The sequence below is a fragment of the Anolis carolinensis genome, chromosome 1 (genome assembly GCF_035594765.1).
Source record: "Anolis carolinensis isolate JA03-04 chromosome 1, rAnoCar3.1.pri, whole genome shotgun sequence".
Taxonomy (NCBI): Eukaryota; Metazoa; Chordata; class Lepidosauria; order Squamata; family Dactyloidae; genus Anolis; species Anolis carolinensis.
In genome coordinates this window covers 341,810,574-341,824,081 of record NC_085841.1, presented here as the reverse complement: position 1 = coordinate 341,824,081, position 13,508 = coordinate 341,810,574, and the positions used below count along the sequence as shown (strand labels likewise).

The window sequence follows — 13,508 nt, the reverse complement described above, 5'->3', positions numbered from 1 at the left end:
AATATGGATTTGTTAAAGGGCGGAGTATCAGTGAACCAATAAGAAATGTTGTTAATGCGATTTGTCATGCAACAAAAACAAAAAGAAAATTGTCAATTCTAAAGTTAGATGTGTATAAAGCTTTCGACAAAGTAAACCATGAATATCTGTATAGATTATGTAAAGAACTAAATTTGGGGAATAATTTCTGTGAAATGATTAAAAATGTATATAGGGAGAATATGGCTTGTATTAGAGTGAATGGACAAAGAACGGAAAACATTCAAATTGAGAATGGGACCAAACAAGGTTGTCCATTATCCCCAATGTTATTTGCTCTGGTAATAGAATCCATAGCATATAAAATAAGGATGGATGAAACATGGGAAGGGTATAAGATTGGGAGGAAGGAGGAGTTGAGATTGAACCTGTATGCGGACGATGCAATAATTTTAACACAGAGACCAAGGGAAATGATTAAATCAATGAAAATAATATTGAGGGAGTTTTAAAAAGTATCAGGGCTATCAGTAAATATGGAGAAATCAGAGATATTATTTATTAATACGCCACCGAAGGAACAATTAGAGATAAGGAAGGAATCAGGATTAAAATTGGGTATTAAAAAGATGAAGTATTTGGGAATTTGATATTTAAGACACTTGATAAAATAATAGATGGAAATTATAGAATGGCATGGAAGAGAATGTTAAAACAAATGAGTAGGTGGAAGAATAAAAATTTGAGACAGATGTCTAGGATAAGGGCATTGAAAATATTGATAATTCCAAAAATGATGTATTTATTTCAGGCTCTCCCAGGAATTCCTCCCATGGCAAAATTAAAGGAATGGGATAGGAAACTAAATTATTGGGTTGAAGGAGGGAAAAGACCAAGAGTAAGGAAAAAATTGATAATTGCAAAAGAAATGAAAGGGGGATGGGGCTGTCCATGCCTAGAGCTATATAGTGATGCCTTCCAAATTGAAAGAGCAATAGAATTACAAGTGACAAATAAAAAATGGGTGAGATTTGAAAAGGAAATGAATGGAGTTAATTGTGAAGAAATAATCTTTAGAAAATGGGATAAGAGAAATATAGATAAATTAATAGGACCAATGAAAGGAACAATGCAAGTGTGGAAGAAATGGCAAGGGAGAATAAGTAGCTTAAAATCTAAAATGTCAGCAGTATGGATAATCAATAAGGATAAGGAATCAAATATGAATAGAAATATTCAAACATTGAAGGAAAAAGGAATAGAGAGACTAGAACAACTATATGACAGAGAGGGGACGGTAAGAGAAAATAAAATTAAACAATGGCTTGGAGAAGAAAATTGGTTACAGATAAGAGCAATCTGTGCATATTGCAAAATAAAAGAAAATATTAATATGGTTAAGAGAGAAGATAACGCCTTTGAAAAGATATCAAAGATATCAAAGAGAAAAGGGGGAAGGAAAGAAGGCACAGGCCAGCAAAATATATACAATGCTCATAGAGGCTGATGGATGTATAATACGGGATCTGAAAAGTATGTGGGAAACGGAGCTGCAAATCACAGAACAAGAGATGAGAAATGTGGTAGAGACAATAGGGATGAAAAGGAATACCAGAGTACGAGAAATGAGGAGGAAAATATTGCACAAATGGTATTGTACACCCTGCCAATTAGCATACTACTATAAAAAGGGGAGTAGTCAGTGCTGGCATGGATGTCATCAGAAAGGGCGATTTATGCACATGATGTGGGAATGTCAACATGTACAATATTTTTGGCAGACTATACAAAATGAGTCAAATCAAATACTAGGAAATGAGTGGGTCATAACAAAGGAAATAGCGGTATTAGGGAAAAGAGGAAATGGGAAATAAAAGGGAAATAAAAGAAGCAATAATTGAATGTGCACAAGCAGTAATAGTATTAGGGTGGAAAGATAAATCAAAATGGACAGTAAATAAATGGTACCAATATATGGTGGAGCAAATGGAATTTGAAATTATGAATGTGAAACTAAATGTTGTAAAAACTAATGAAAATAGAACAAGAGAAATGGAAGAAAGATGGACAATGGTAAAGAACTATATCATGAATCAATCTGCAGATCAAGCCACAAGAAATAAGATACAAATGTTATATAGTATGTAGGTTGGAAATGGATTAAGATAAAGATTAAAAAATTGTCTCATAAAGAAACGAATATGTAAAAAGAAAACAATCCTCGTGTTGGTGGTGGGAATTGTAAATGTTTTGTATGTCTACAGTATGTATTTTTTGTGTTTTAAAAAATAAAAATTTATTTTAAAAAAAAGAGATGGGTGAAGACAAGGCATTGTGGACAAGGCATTGAAAGCATCTGTTTTGGTAGAAAAAAAAAACCTGACAACTCAATAGATTTTGCTCTTACAACTTAATTGCTTGGAATTTAAACATAATGGAAAATTACTTTGCCTTCATATCTGAGAAGTAGGCTGGCTATTTATAATACTTAGATCAAATCTGAGCTTGTACAGTATATATTTTCCATTGCTGTTCCTCAGACTTTGGGGAAATAAAATACAGTAGAGTCTCGCTTATCCAACACAAACGGGCCGGCAGAATGTTGGATAAGCAAATATGTTGGATAATATGGAGAGATTGAGGAAAAGCCTATTAAACATCAAATTAGGTTATGATTTTACAAACTAAGCACCAAAACATCATGTTATACAACAAATTTGACAGAAAAAGTAGTTCAATACACAGTAATGCTATGTAGTAATTACTGTATTTACGAATTTAGCACCAAAATATCACGATGTATTGAAAAGATTGACTACAAAAATGCGTTGGATAATCCAGAGGCTTGGATAAGCGAGTGTTGGATAAGTGATACTCTACTGTACATGTTTACATGCAGTGGCTATGATTTCCCACACACCACATCTGCACCTATATATGTAGGAGTACACAGTTGTCCTAATTGATATTGTGGCAGCATTGCAAATAGTAATTAGCCCTGGGCAACTTTGAATACAGCTAGTTTACCTTTAAAAAAAACTTCAGGCAATGCTTACTAATATATTACAAGTTTCTGGCATGTCAATACTGTTTATACAGTAGAGTTCTGGTTATCCGACACAAACTGGTGGGCAGAATGTTAGATAAGCGAAACTGTTGGGATAATATGGAGGCCCTGGTTCCCTACCCCACTGTGGAGGCAGCAGCCGCCTTTGCCTCCCTCACTCCCTCACCAGGCCAGGTCCTGATTCTGCTGCTGCTTCCACCACCACCTTTGTCGCTACGATCCAGCCCAGTGAGTGAGGGTGGCAGCGGCAGCAGGAGCCTGGCCGCCTCTTTCAGACTCCTGCTTCTGTCGCTGCTGTCGCCTTTGCAGCCTGCCCTCCCTCCCTCGCTCACTTGCCGGGTGAGTCCCGGCAATGGCGGCAGAACCAGGACCTGGCCCAGTAAGCAAGCGAGGGAAGGTGGGTGAGCGAGGGAGGGCAGCAAAGGTGGCAGTGGCTACAGAAGCAGGAGTTTGGCCACCTCTTCCAGGCTCCTGCCACCACTGTCACCTTTGCAGCCTGCCCTACCTCCCTCTCTTTCTCTTTCACGTGCAGCAGGCCTCCCCAAGTGTTGGGTGCTTGCCGGGAAGGATGAGACTTTTCCCTCCCAGAAAGCAACCGGCTTGGATAAGCCACCTGTGTATTGCTGCCTAGCAACATGCAGCGGGCTTCTCCAAGCGCCGGGTGCTTACTGGAAGGGGAAGGTCTGCATGGGCCATGTCTCATCCCTCCCAGCAAGCACCCAGCTTGGAGAGGCCCACTGCGTGTTGCTGCCTAGAAAACAGCTGTTTCTCAACAATGCGCAGCAGGCCTCTCCAAACATCAGGCGCCCGCCGGGAAGGGTGAAACGTGGCCGGAACGTCAGATTATATGGACTATTGGATAACCAGAAGTCAGATAACTGGAATTCTACTGCAGTCGAAGCAACAATCTCCCAAATGCTCTAAGTAAACATATCAGAGCATACAGAAGGCATTTTAAAACCATATCTAAAGTAAACAGGATATCACTGATTCAGTGAGGGAAGGCTTGAATTTCCAATTACTCTACTGATGAGGGGACCCCATTTCAGGAGAACTACAAAAATCTAAGCAATGCTATTGTACTGGAGTATATGAAGAATGGAAACAGTGTTACTACTACAAACACAGTGCTCACATGAAATCTTTAAAGAGTATAATTACTTAGAAAGCATTTTTGTTCCAAGGTACTTAATGAAAAGAATGTACTGTGGAAATATATATTGTATGTTACAAGCTACACAATGTTATTTTAAAGCAGGAAAAATCTCTGCTTCGTTGATATTTTCGTTTCGCCATTGTTTTCTTAAACAAAAAGCCCTTGATATTAAGCCAAGATCAATAAATTAACCAAGAGGTTAGCACCAGCTAGTTCTGGGGCTTTACGCTATATTACATGTATTCAATGTTTTCCAGTGGTTGAGTTCTGTGGTGCAAATGCTTGCTTTTACACTGGACTTTAATCTAGATTTTCAGGGATGTGCTTAGCCCAAGAAATAGAAATGGGCATAGCAGACACATGTTCATCCAGATCTCCATTTAACTGCTGAAGACCAATAACATAGTCAGTACTCTGTGCAACTAAAAGTACCTTTTCAAGTGTGTTTTTGGCCAATTCACGCTAGATTAATCTTGCTATTATCTGTTCTAGGACAAGCAGTTCTTCCCAATTATCTGTCTAACCAGTGACCAAGCAGCAGAGGGTGCTAACATGTTCGTACTTATCTGAAAAACAAGTTTTCATACTGAAACAAGGGTTAAAGCATGCTTTTTCAGTATTATCATTGCTATTTTGCAGAGAAAGCAGCTAGCTAGACTAATAATGTCTAAGCTGTTCAAATGCATTTTAAAAAGAACCTGCCAGGGTAAACTTATGAAGTCTTCACCTCATGTTAAATGGTTATACCCATGTATAAAAAATAATTTTGTAAAGATTGGTCCTAACAAGTAACACTGAATTAGAAATAGGAAAAAAAATGAGGCATGTATGTTATTCTAACTGTGTCTATGAATAGAGCCCTGTTTTATTGAGTGCAACATTATTGAATACAACAATGTATTAAATGCCTTTTGTACGATCATTCCAAATTGTACAAATTTTAATAACAGACGAATCCATTTTCACTGATACTCCTCTTCAGGATGGGGGCCAGGGACACAGTGAAGTAAGGTTTCAAAAACATTTCTTCTCAAAATCTTCCAGTGGAGTGTAGAAATTCTACATTATAAGGCAAATATGAAGAATCTCATCCTCTAATCTCAAAGGAGGCTGTTATTCCACCAATTTGAACATACCCATACTTTGAATCAACGTGTTTAAAAAATACAAAGTAAGTGTTCTATTCAGTAGTTAACACTGAAAAAAAGAATTTCAAATTGCATTCATATTTTTAACTGACACAGCCAAGCATCTTCAGATTATGTAAAAACACTCATGGAAAAGCACGGATCCATTCAAGTGTCAATCAGTTGCAGTCTGCTGATTTGATTGGAGGCCTTCACAAATGTTTGATGTCGATTGCAAACAACAGCCAAGCAAATAGGAATGATGCAATATCCCACTGTTTTGGGATCAGCTCTCGTACAGGAATAAAGGAACAAGAACATCTGTAAATAAGGGATTAAAAAGATAATGGTCCACAGCCAAAAGGGTACAGACAGGAGCCGTGTTTTTAAGGAGTGCATCCACGTAGTTTCTTCTTTAAGTTTTTCAGGAGGCTGCTGAATGTGTTCAAGTGCTAGTCTGTTGTAAGTCTCGTTGATTTCGAAGACATAGTAAAATGCAGCTGCACTTGCTATTAGGTATAATCCCACACCAATCCATCCCATCCTCTGACGGAAATTCATCATTCTCCATGCTCTGCACCTTCAAGAACAAATAAAGATGATTAAGCAATGTGAAAAAATAAGGAGTCAGTAAGTAGTTTAGGAAGACATTTTCTTAGTATAACTAAACTGTAGTAAGAATAATTTCTGCTGCTGCTTTGAATACAATCATCTTTCACATGCTATAGATGTAGGTTCAACAGGACTACTAAGAAATGAAAACATTTCCTTCTTATGGCTTAGTTATGTATTTTACATAGGGCAAAAGTAAAAACGTGATCCATTATTTTTGGAATCACAGTTCCCACCTATTGTGGCCATGCCTAAAAGTTAGAAATCACAATTGAACAACACAGTTTCCTCAAACCATGCCAAAAACATGTAATCAAGTTTCATTTTAGTTCCTTGCAGCTAATGTTAACATTTTATTCACAGCTCTCTCACAATGAGTTAATTTTTTCAATAGCTCTGTTAAGTAGGTTAGGATAAGAGATATGTAATAACCCAAGCAAGGTTTGAGGCTATTCAGGGATTTAAATCTAGGCCTCCCCAATCCACGTCTGACACAATTGTCTTGGTATCAAGTGGAACAAGGTTTAAGAGAAACCAAATGAGGATGTGTAACACCACTGATATGCAGCAAGATGTTTTATATTAGATTTATAAAGCTGTTGGGTTTTTCTTTGTATCCAGAATATGAGAAGATAGTTTTCCATGCCATAGATTACAATTTATCAAACTATGCTATTTCCACGTCACAATAATTGCTATGGGTTATCAGCCAACTATTCTGAAGACAAACTACACAGCTTAGTCAGCGCTGTTATTATTTCCAAGTTGGAAAAATGAGTAAATCAGAGACTGAACTGACTCAAAAGACCTTTATGAGTAACAAGAAGGAAGCAAGGGACCTTCTGGCCCATTCAATTAATATAATTAAGAAGAAATATGAGCCTAAAACTCATATTGTGATTTGGGAGGGGGGTCTAATAAGATTTTATATATGTGTGTGTGCGCGCGCACACATACAAATACAGAGTTACTTTTCAAAAAGAAATTCATAACTATTGCATGATGTAGCCAGCACTTTTAAGAGAGTGTTATGTGTCAACTGAGATTTAGTATTGCTTTACATATCTTTCAGAAAACACAAGTAGCTCCCACCATCCTTTAGATCAGGGATATAGAATATTTGGCTCTCCAGATGTTTTGGACTACAATTCCCACAGTCTTTTACCACAGTCTGCTGGGTGAAGCTAACAGTAATTGTAGGCCACAACATTTCGAGGGCCTGGGTTTTCCCACTGCTGCCCTACACCATCTACATGACTAAAATTGTATGGAGAACATTAATACATAAAAACTATGAGGTGGTATTTTTCAAAAAAGTATTTTGAAGTATTCCTTTCAAAGGGAGATGGTATTAATTCTAGCTTCCTGCAGTCCTCAGGATGGTTCTCTTATCAGTTTATCTGCCATGTCCATATAAATATTATATTGGTTTCTAGTCTATTCTCACTAACATTTTGCTAAGTGAGTGCTGAAATATGAAGATTTATAAAAATAATCCCCCTTGGCCCATCAGAGGGATCGGATTTCATACTGGGGTTTCCTATAGATAGAGAAAACTTGTTTCTATTGATGGTTACTCATTCTCATGACTCAATGATACATTACTGGAATTAATTAGATAGGAATATTGAAACACGTCTCCCTAGCAATCTGGTTCTTTCTTTGCTATCAGTAGTTTAAAACTACATATTATTGTACTAAACTTCCATCTGAGCTTACTCAGTGTTCCTCTAAAAAGAAATATTGAGGAAGTTTGGTGACCCAAGCAAGTACTGACTCAAGCTACCAATGATATATCTTCCAATGAAAACAAAACATTTGCGCAAAGTTGCAATCTTTAATCAAACTTTTCGTATCTCAACTTTGACCTGGAAAGAAGACAAGCAGAAAAAAAAGCTATCACTGGTCTCCTGAATTACAGCATTTACTAAAAAGTCCTCAACACAAGGCCACTTCTTTTAATTTGGTCTTCTTTCCTAGACAAAATTTACTGAAGATAGTATTCTGTTTTAGACAAGAAAACCTAAACAATAACTACACTAGGTGGCTCCTTAAACATATCCTGAGCACAAGAAGCCACCCACATTGAGGGAAGAGAAGTTGAAGATAATTATAAAAAATGCAACCGATCAAAATTCCACAAAGCATGGTATTAGAGGCCTCACTTTACTGTAGCCAACCTCAGTCTGATACCCTCCCGACTGAACTACAGTTCCCTTTATCCTCAACCTGCCTCTTTGTTATACTACAATGCACTATGTAATGTGAAACCCATTTATTTTCTGATGACTTAGCAACAAATTTTCTAATACAATTATAGGTAAGGGCTCACACCATTCCATACTAACTTTTCTGATAGCAAGTGTTTAGAGCCCCTGACTACACAATATAATACCCACTGGTCCCACACCTACTGCTCAGCACATAATAGTACTTCATCAACTGAAAGGTAACCTAGTAGTTGAGCAAAAAACATCTTAAGATGGGATGCAGGACAAAGTTGTATGGCTATGCCACCCTGCTCTTAAGCACCTACAAATGGATTAATCAGCCAGCAATTACTGGGTGCTTTTGGATTTTTTTTTTTTAAAAACCCTAATAACTGGAAATATCTTCTGTCCTTCACAGGAGTGGGATAGGGTGGAGCTGACATGCCTTTGAGCTCATGAGGATCAGAGGAAAAATGCATAAAAACTGAATTTATCAAAGACAGGGTTGATAGCATTTCCCCAAGTAAGCGAAACCTAAAGCACCCCAGGAGTGCAATGACTGAAGTAAGATTAGCAGAATGCTTGTGTTCATCTTATCAGAAAGAAACTAAAGTCCAGGGGTGGTGCCATAGAGTCTGACTATTCAGGACAGTGGGGAAGTGCTTAATATTGCATTATAATAGCGTAAAAATAAATAATTGTCACTTAACAGCTGAAATCCAGAAGTCTTGATTTGACCCTGATCTACATGTACTATTTTCCATACAGAAAAAGTGCATACCATTGCTAACTAAGAATCATGTGGCTCCCAATATCACTCACCCAGTATGACCATGACATTTGCAGACATGTGATATAGAAAATATAGGAACAGCTGTCACATAACCATCACTCATCCTGAATTCTAGACATTAACAATAAGAAGCAAGATCTACCAGTTATCTATCTATTAGGTATGTGTTCTGGCTGTATTATATATATATTGATAGATTCAAGAGCTATCTACCAAACTTTAGTTAATTGTCGAAAGTATTTTTATAACCTTGTTTTCAAATTAAGGCAACAATGAATTTGGAAAGGAAATATCTAGACTAGAAAAAATGAAACGATAAGCAAGGGAGTGTCCATGAGTTAAAACACGGTCATTGAGAGGCTTGCTTTATCAAGTGATTTAAATATACTTTATTAACTGTATGATCTTAAATCTTAATCAGTTTAGGTCTTCAATTAATTTGATGGATATAATTTAGTTTGACACTTCTTGGAGATATTGATATAATTTCATTTGGCACTTTTTGGAGAACAGCTCGATCAATGGCTAAGACAAGCGTGCCTGTCAATTTTAGAAGGGAAAAATCAAGACAGTAAATCTATCACAAATAATGTCTTGCTTGTGAGCTCCCACAATGATCTGGGTGTTAGTTTACTGAAAATGAAACATGGATCTCGATATCACTTAAAATGATAATTCTAATCGTCTCATTTTTACATGAGGCTCTAGATTGGGGTGGGCCACATGTGGTCTTTGAGCCACACACACGTCTTAAGACTAAGGCTCCTGAAATCTCTAGATTCCTTGCTCTACCTTTTCTTTCCCCTGAAAGGCTTCATAAACAGAAATTCACCTTTTGATTAGTATCCTCTTCCTCCACTATTTAGCATAAACAATTCTAATTTTTAAAGATCAGCAGTGCCTTTCAGACACTTCTTGCCTTTCCTTGATTGTTTACTAAAATGTCTAGATTTATTCAAGAGTACACAATATGATCCCATAAAATTACAGTTTAGCCATTCCTACAATGCAGTTACCACCCTAGGATTTAAAGAATCGTGCAAAGTAATTGCAAATGTTACCATTCTTTTTCCTGAAGAAATCCATGCACAAATAATTAAAGGACATACTATAACCTCAGGCATGGTGATTGCAGTTCAAGTTAGGCCAGTTTAACTTGTCTTGCAGTTCTAAAAACACATATTTTACTGTAAAGTGATGTGGAAATAAAATAAACACCTATTCAAAAATATTTCAGATAAGGAACTGTGATAAATGGCATACATCCAGTTTTACTGGAATTGCTGGTAACTTATTTAAAATAACATAGTTAATCTGGGATACTGCAGCTTACGAAGTCAGTAAAATGCTGCAGAAAATGAGTCAGAAAGTCTTTCCTTTGAAACATATCTCAAAAATACTCACTAGCGAAAAAATGAGAAGTTTAGTCCTGCATAGTCAACTCTAAAATTATTTCCTTTCTTTTCAAAGCTAGTGTCCCTGAAGTCTATTGATGTACTAGTATTTAAGGTAAGAACCAGTGTGTAGTGGCTGAGGATGCTGAAAGACCAAGGTTTACATCACACACTCTCAGCCTCAGAGAACATCCCATGATTGGTTTGCCTTAGGGTCACTATAAGACAAAACTAACCTGAAGGCACACAACAACAGCAAAGCCTTTAAGGTACTGAGAGGCTCTTTATTGTTATATCTGAAGCCACTGGGTTTAGGAAGCATAAAAATAATTGGAGACAACTGTTTATTATCTCTGCTTTATCTCCCCAATGGTTTAGGCTAGGTATGAGAAAACTTCAGCCCAGTTTTGGACTTCAACTCCCACAATTCCTAACAGCCAATAAGCTGGCTGGCATTTCTGAGAGTTAAAGTCTAAAACACTTGGAGGTCTGAAATTTGCCCATGCCTGGTTAGGCCATGTGACTAGCTCTACTTCTCATGCAGAGATCTTTATCTACACTTTCCACAATATTAATTTCAGTTTAACCGTTTAGCTACTTGGAGGGAATACAGACCACATTTTAGAACCTGGCTGATTTCCCACCCAGAAAACATGTCAAACACAATATTTAAAGTAACACAACGGAATTTGTTTTAAATTTCCAATCCGCTAAATCTGTCAACCACTGGATTCACTAGATCACCACAAACACAAGGAATTCTGTCTAAGCATCAAGGTGACATTCTCTTTTTCTGTGTGTTCCACTTCAAAGTTGTCTCCTCCTGAATTACTTTTCTCCCAATGTTTTGCTGTCATCTCCCATCAAGTCATTTCCAACCCATGGCAATCCTAAGGTGACCTTATCACAAAGGTTTCTTTGTAAGACTTGTTTGGATGCAGTTTGGCATTGCCTTGCTCTGAGGTTGAAAGAGTATGACTCCTATCACAAGATTTCTTGGCAAGATTTATTCAAAAGAGGTTTGCCATTGCCTTTCTGTGAAGATGAGAGTATGAGGCTCTTGTTAGAGGGCTTTCTGGGCAAGATCTGGCCAGAGGGGGGTTTCCTTTTGCGCTGAGGCTGAGAGAGTCTTAAGGGCCCTTCCACACAACCATATAACTCAGAATATCAATGCAGAAAATCTCACAATATATGCTTTGAACTGGGTTATCTGAGTCCACACTACCAGTTCAAAGCAGATAAAGCCTAAGGCCCCTTCCACATTGCCCCTATATCCCAGGATCTGATCGCAGATTATTTGTTTATCTGCCAATAAGGACTCATATAATCCAGTTTAAAGCAGATAATCTGGAATCAGATCCTGGGATATAGGGGCAGTGTGGAGGGGGCCTAACTTGCCGAAAGTACTCCCTCCCTAACCGCCAGCTTGCCAAGAACTTTAAATCTGATACACAAGTTAGCAAGGACACACCTAAGGAAGTGATTAACAATGCACCTAAGCACAAATAAAGCTACCTCTGTCTCCATGAGGACAGAAATTACCCATTTATTTGCAATGAGAAAACAGATCTTCCAGAACAAAGCAAACTGGGTTGCTGTGAGTTTTCCGGGCTGTATGGCCATGTTCCAGAAGCATTCTCTCCTGATGTTTCACCTGCATCTATGGCAGTCATCTTCAGAGGTTGTGTGGACATTCTGGACATTCCACAGATATATAAACCCCACTTGCCTAGTGTCTAACAGACCTCACCATCTCTGAGGATGCCTGCCACAATGTGGGTGAAATGTCAGGAGAGAATGCTTCTGGAACATGGCCATACAGCCTAGAAAACTCACACAAACCCAGTGACTCCTGCCATTAAAGCCTTTGATAACACAAAGCAAACTGCCAACACTTCCAAGACTCTCAAAACAGACTCTCAACTGCTTTTTAAGCTCTGTTTTGGAGCCCATGCTACAGTGTGGAATGAATGCATTTTGACACCACTTTAACCGCCAAAGGTTTGTAGAATCCTTTTCTTTCCCACAAGGAAGCATGGTTAACCAAGGGTGCTTCCACACAACCATATAGCCCAGAATATCAAGGCAGAAAATCCCACAATATCTGATTTGAACTGGATTATCTGAATCTTCACTACCATATATTCCAGTTCAAAGGCAGAAAATGTGGGATTTTATTCAGCTGTGTGGAAGGGGCCCAATTCTGCAAAGTAACACCCCCAAATTATCACTACTTTGGGTGCATGTACACCAGGCATGGGCAAAGTTCGGCCTTCCCACCAGGTGTTTTGGACTCCAACTTCTGTTAGGAATTGTGGGAGTTGGAGTCCAAAACACCTGGAGGGTTGAAGTTTACCCATGACTTATCTACACTGTAGAATTAATACAGCTTAACATCACTTTAACTTCCATGACCTTAATGCTATGGAATCTTGGGAGATGCAGTTCAGTGAGGAACCAACACTCTTTGACAGTGAAAGACATTGTAAGACAACTGCCTTGATTCCATCACACTGAGGCCCCTTCCACACAGCTGAATAAAATCCCACATGTTCTGCTTTGAACTGGGATATATGGCAGTGTGGACTCAGATATTGTCTCTCAATTGCTGACTATGAAATGGATGTTGTTATTTTGATTGGAAACCACCCTGAGTCCCCCTTTATAAAAATAAAGTTTTATTATTTATTATTATTATAACCCAGTTCAATGCAGATATTGTGGGATTTTCTGCCTTAATATTCTGGGTTATATGTCTGTGTGGAAGGGCCCTTAAGACTCTCTCAGCCTCAGCGCAAAGGGCCTGAGCCTCAAAATCTAATTAATTCTCCAGAGGGTGAATGGCCATCTGTCGGGAGTGCTTTTATTGTGTATTCCTGCCTGGAAGAAGCTAGTTGAACTGGGTGGACCTTGAGGGTCTCTTCTTGGGATTCTATGGGCCAAACTTCCCTGCATAAGAAGGGGAAAGCTCTTCTTGCCCTTACCTTCCTCTGCCGGGAAACACGGGAAGAAAGAAGAGGCCGAGGGAGGAGGAGGAGAAGCGGCGTCAGGAGGCCGTCACATCGCCTCTCTGAGTCCCTTCAGCGCCAAACCCGGCCTCCCCTTCCGGCGACCTCTACTTCCGGGTGAGGGCAGCGCATGCGCACAGCACAGTCTTTCCCTCCTTTAAA

At 38.5% G+C, this 13,508-nt stretch overlaps 1 protein-coding gene across 1 annotated transcript; it reads right to left on the bottom strand.

Moving 5' to 3' along the window:
- Positions 1-5,031: 5,031 nt before the first annotated feature.
- lyset (lysosomal enzyme trafficking factor) lies at positions 5,032-13,479 on the bottom strand. Its single transcript, XM_003214340.4, has 2 exons — positions 13,323-13,479; positions 5,032-5,909 (listed from the first exon to the last, which is right to left on the bottom strand). The coding sequence occupies exon 2, from the start codon at positions 5,891-5,893 to the stop codon at positions 5,498-5,500; it is 396 nt and encodes a 131-aa protein (XP_003214388.2). The 5' UTR covers positions 5,894-5,909; positions 13,323-13,479; the 3' UTR covers positions 5,032-5,497.
- Positions 13,480-13,508: the final 29 nt, after the last annotated feature.

Coding starts and splice junctions, on each gene's coding strand:
- lyset (XM_003214340.4), bottom strand. CDS start 5,893: ATGATGAATTTCCGTCAGAGGATGGGATGGATTGGTGTGGGATTATAC.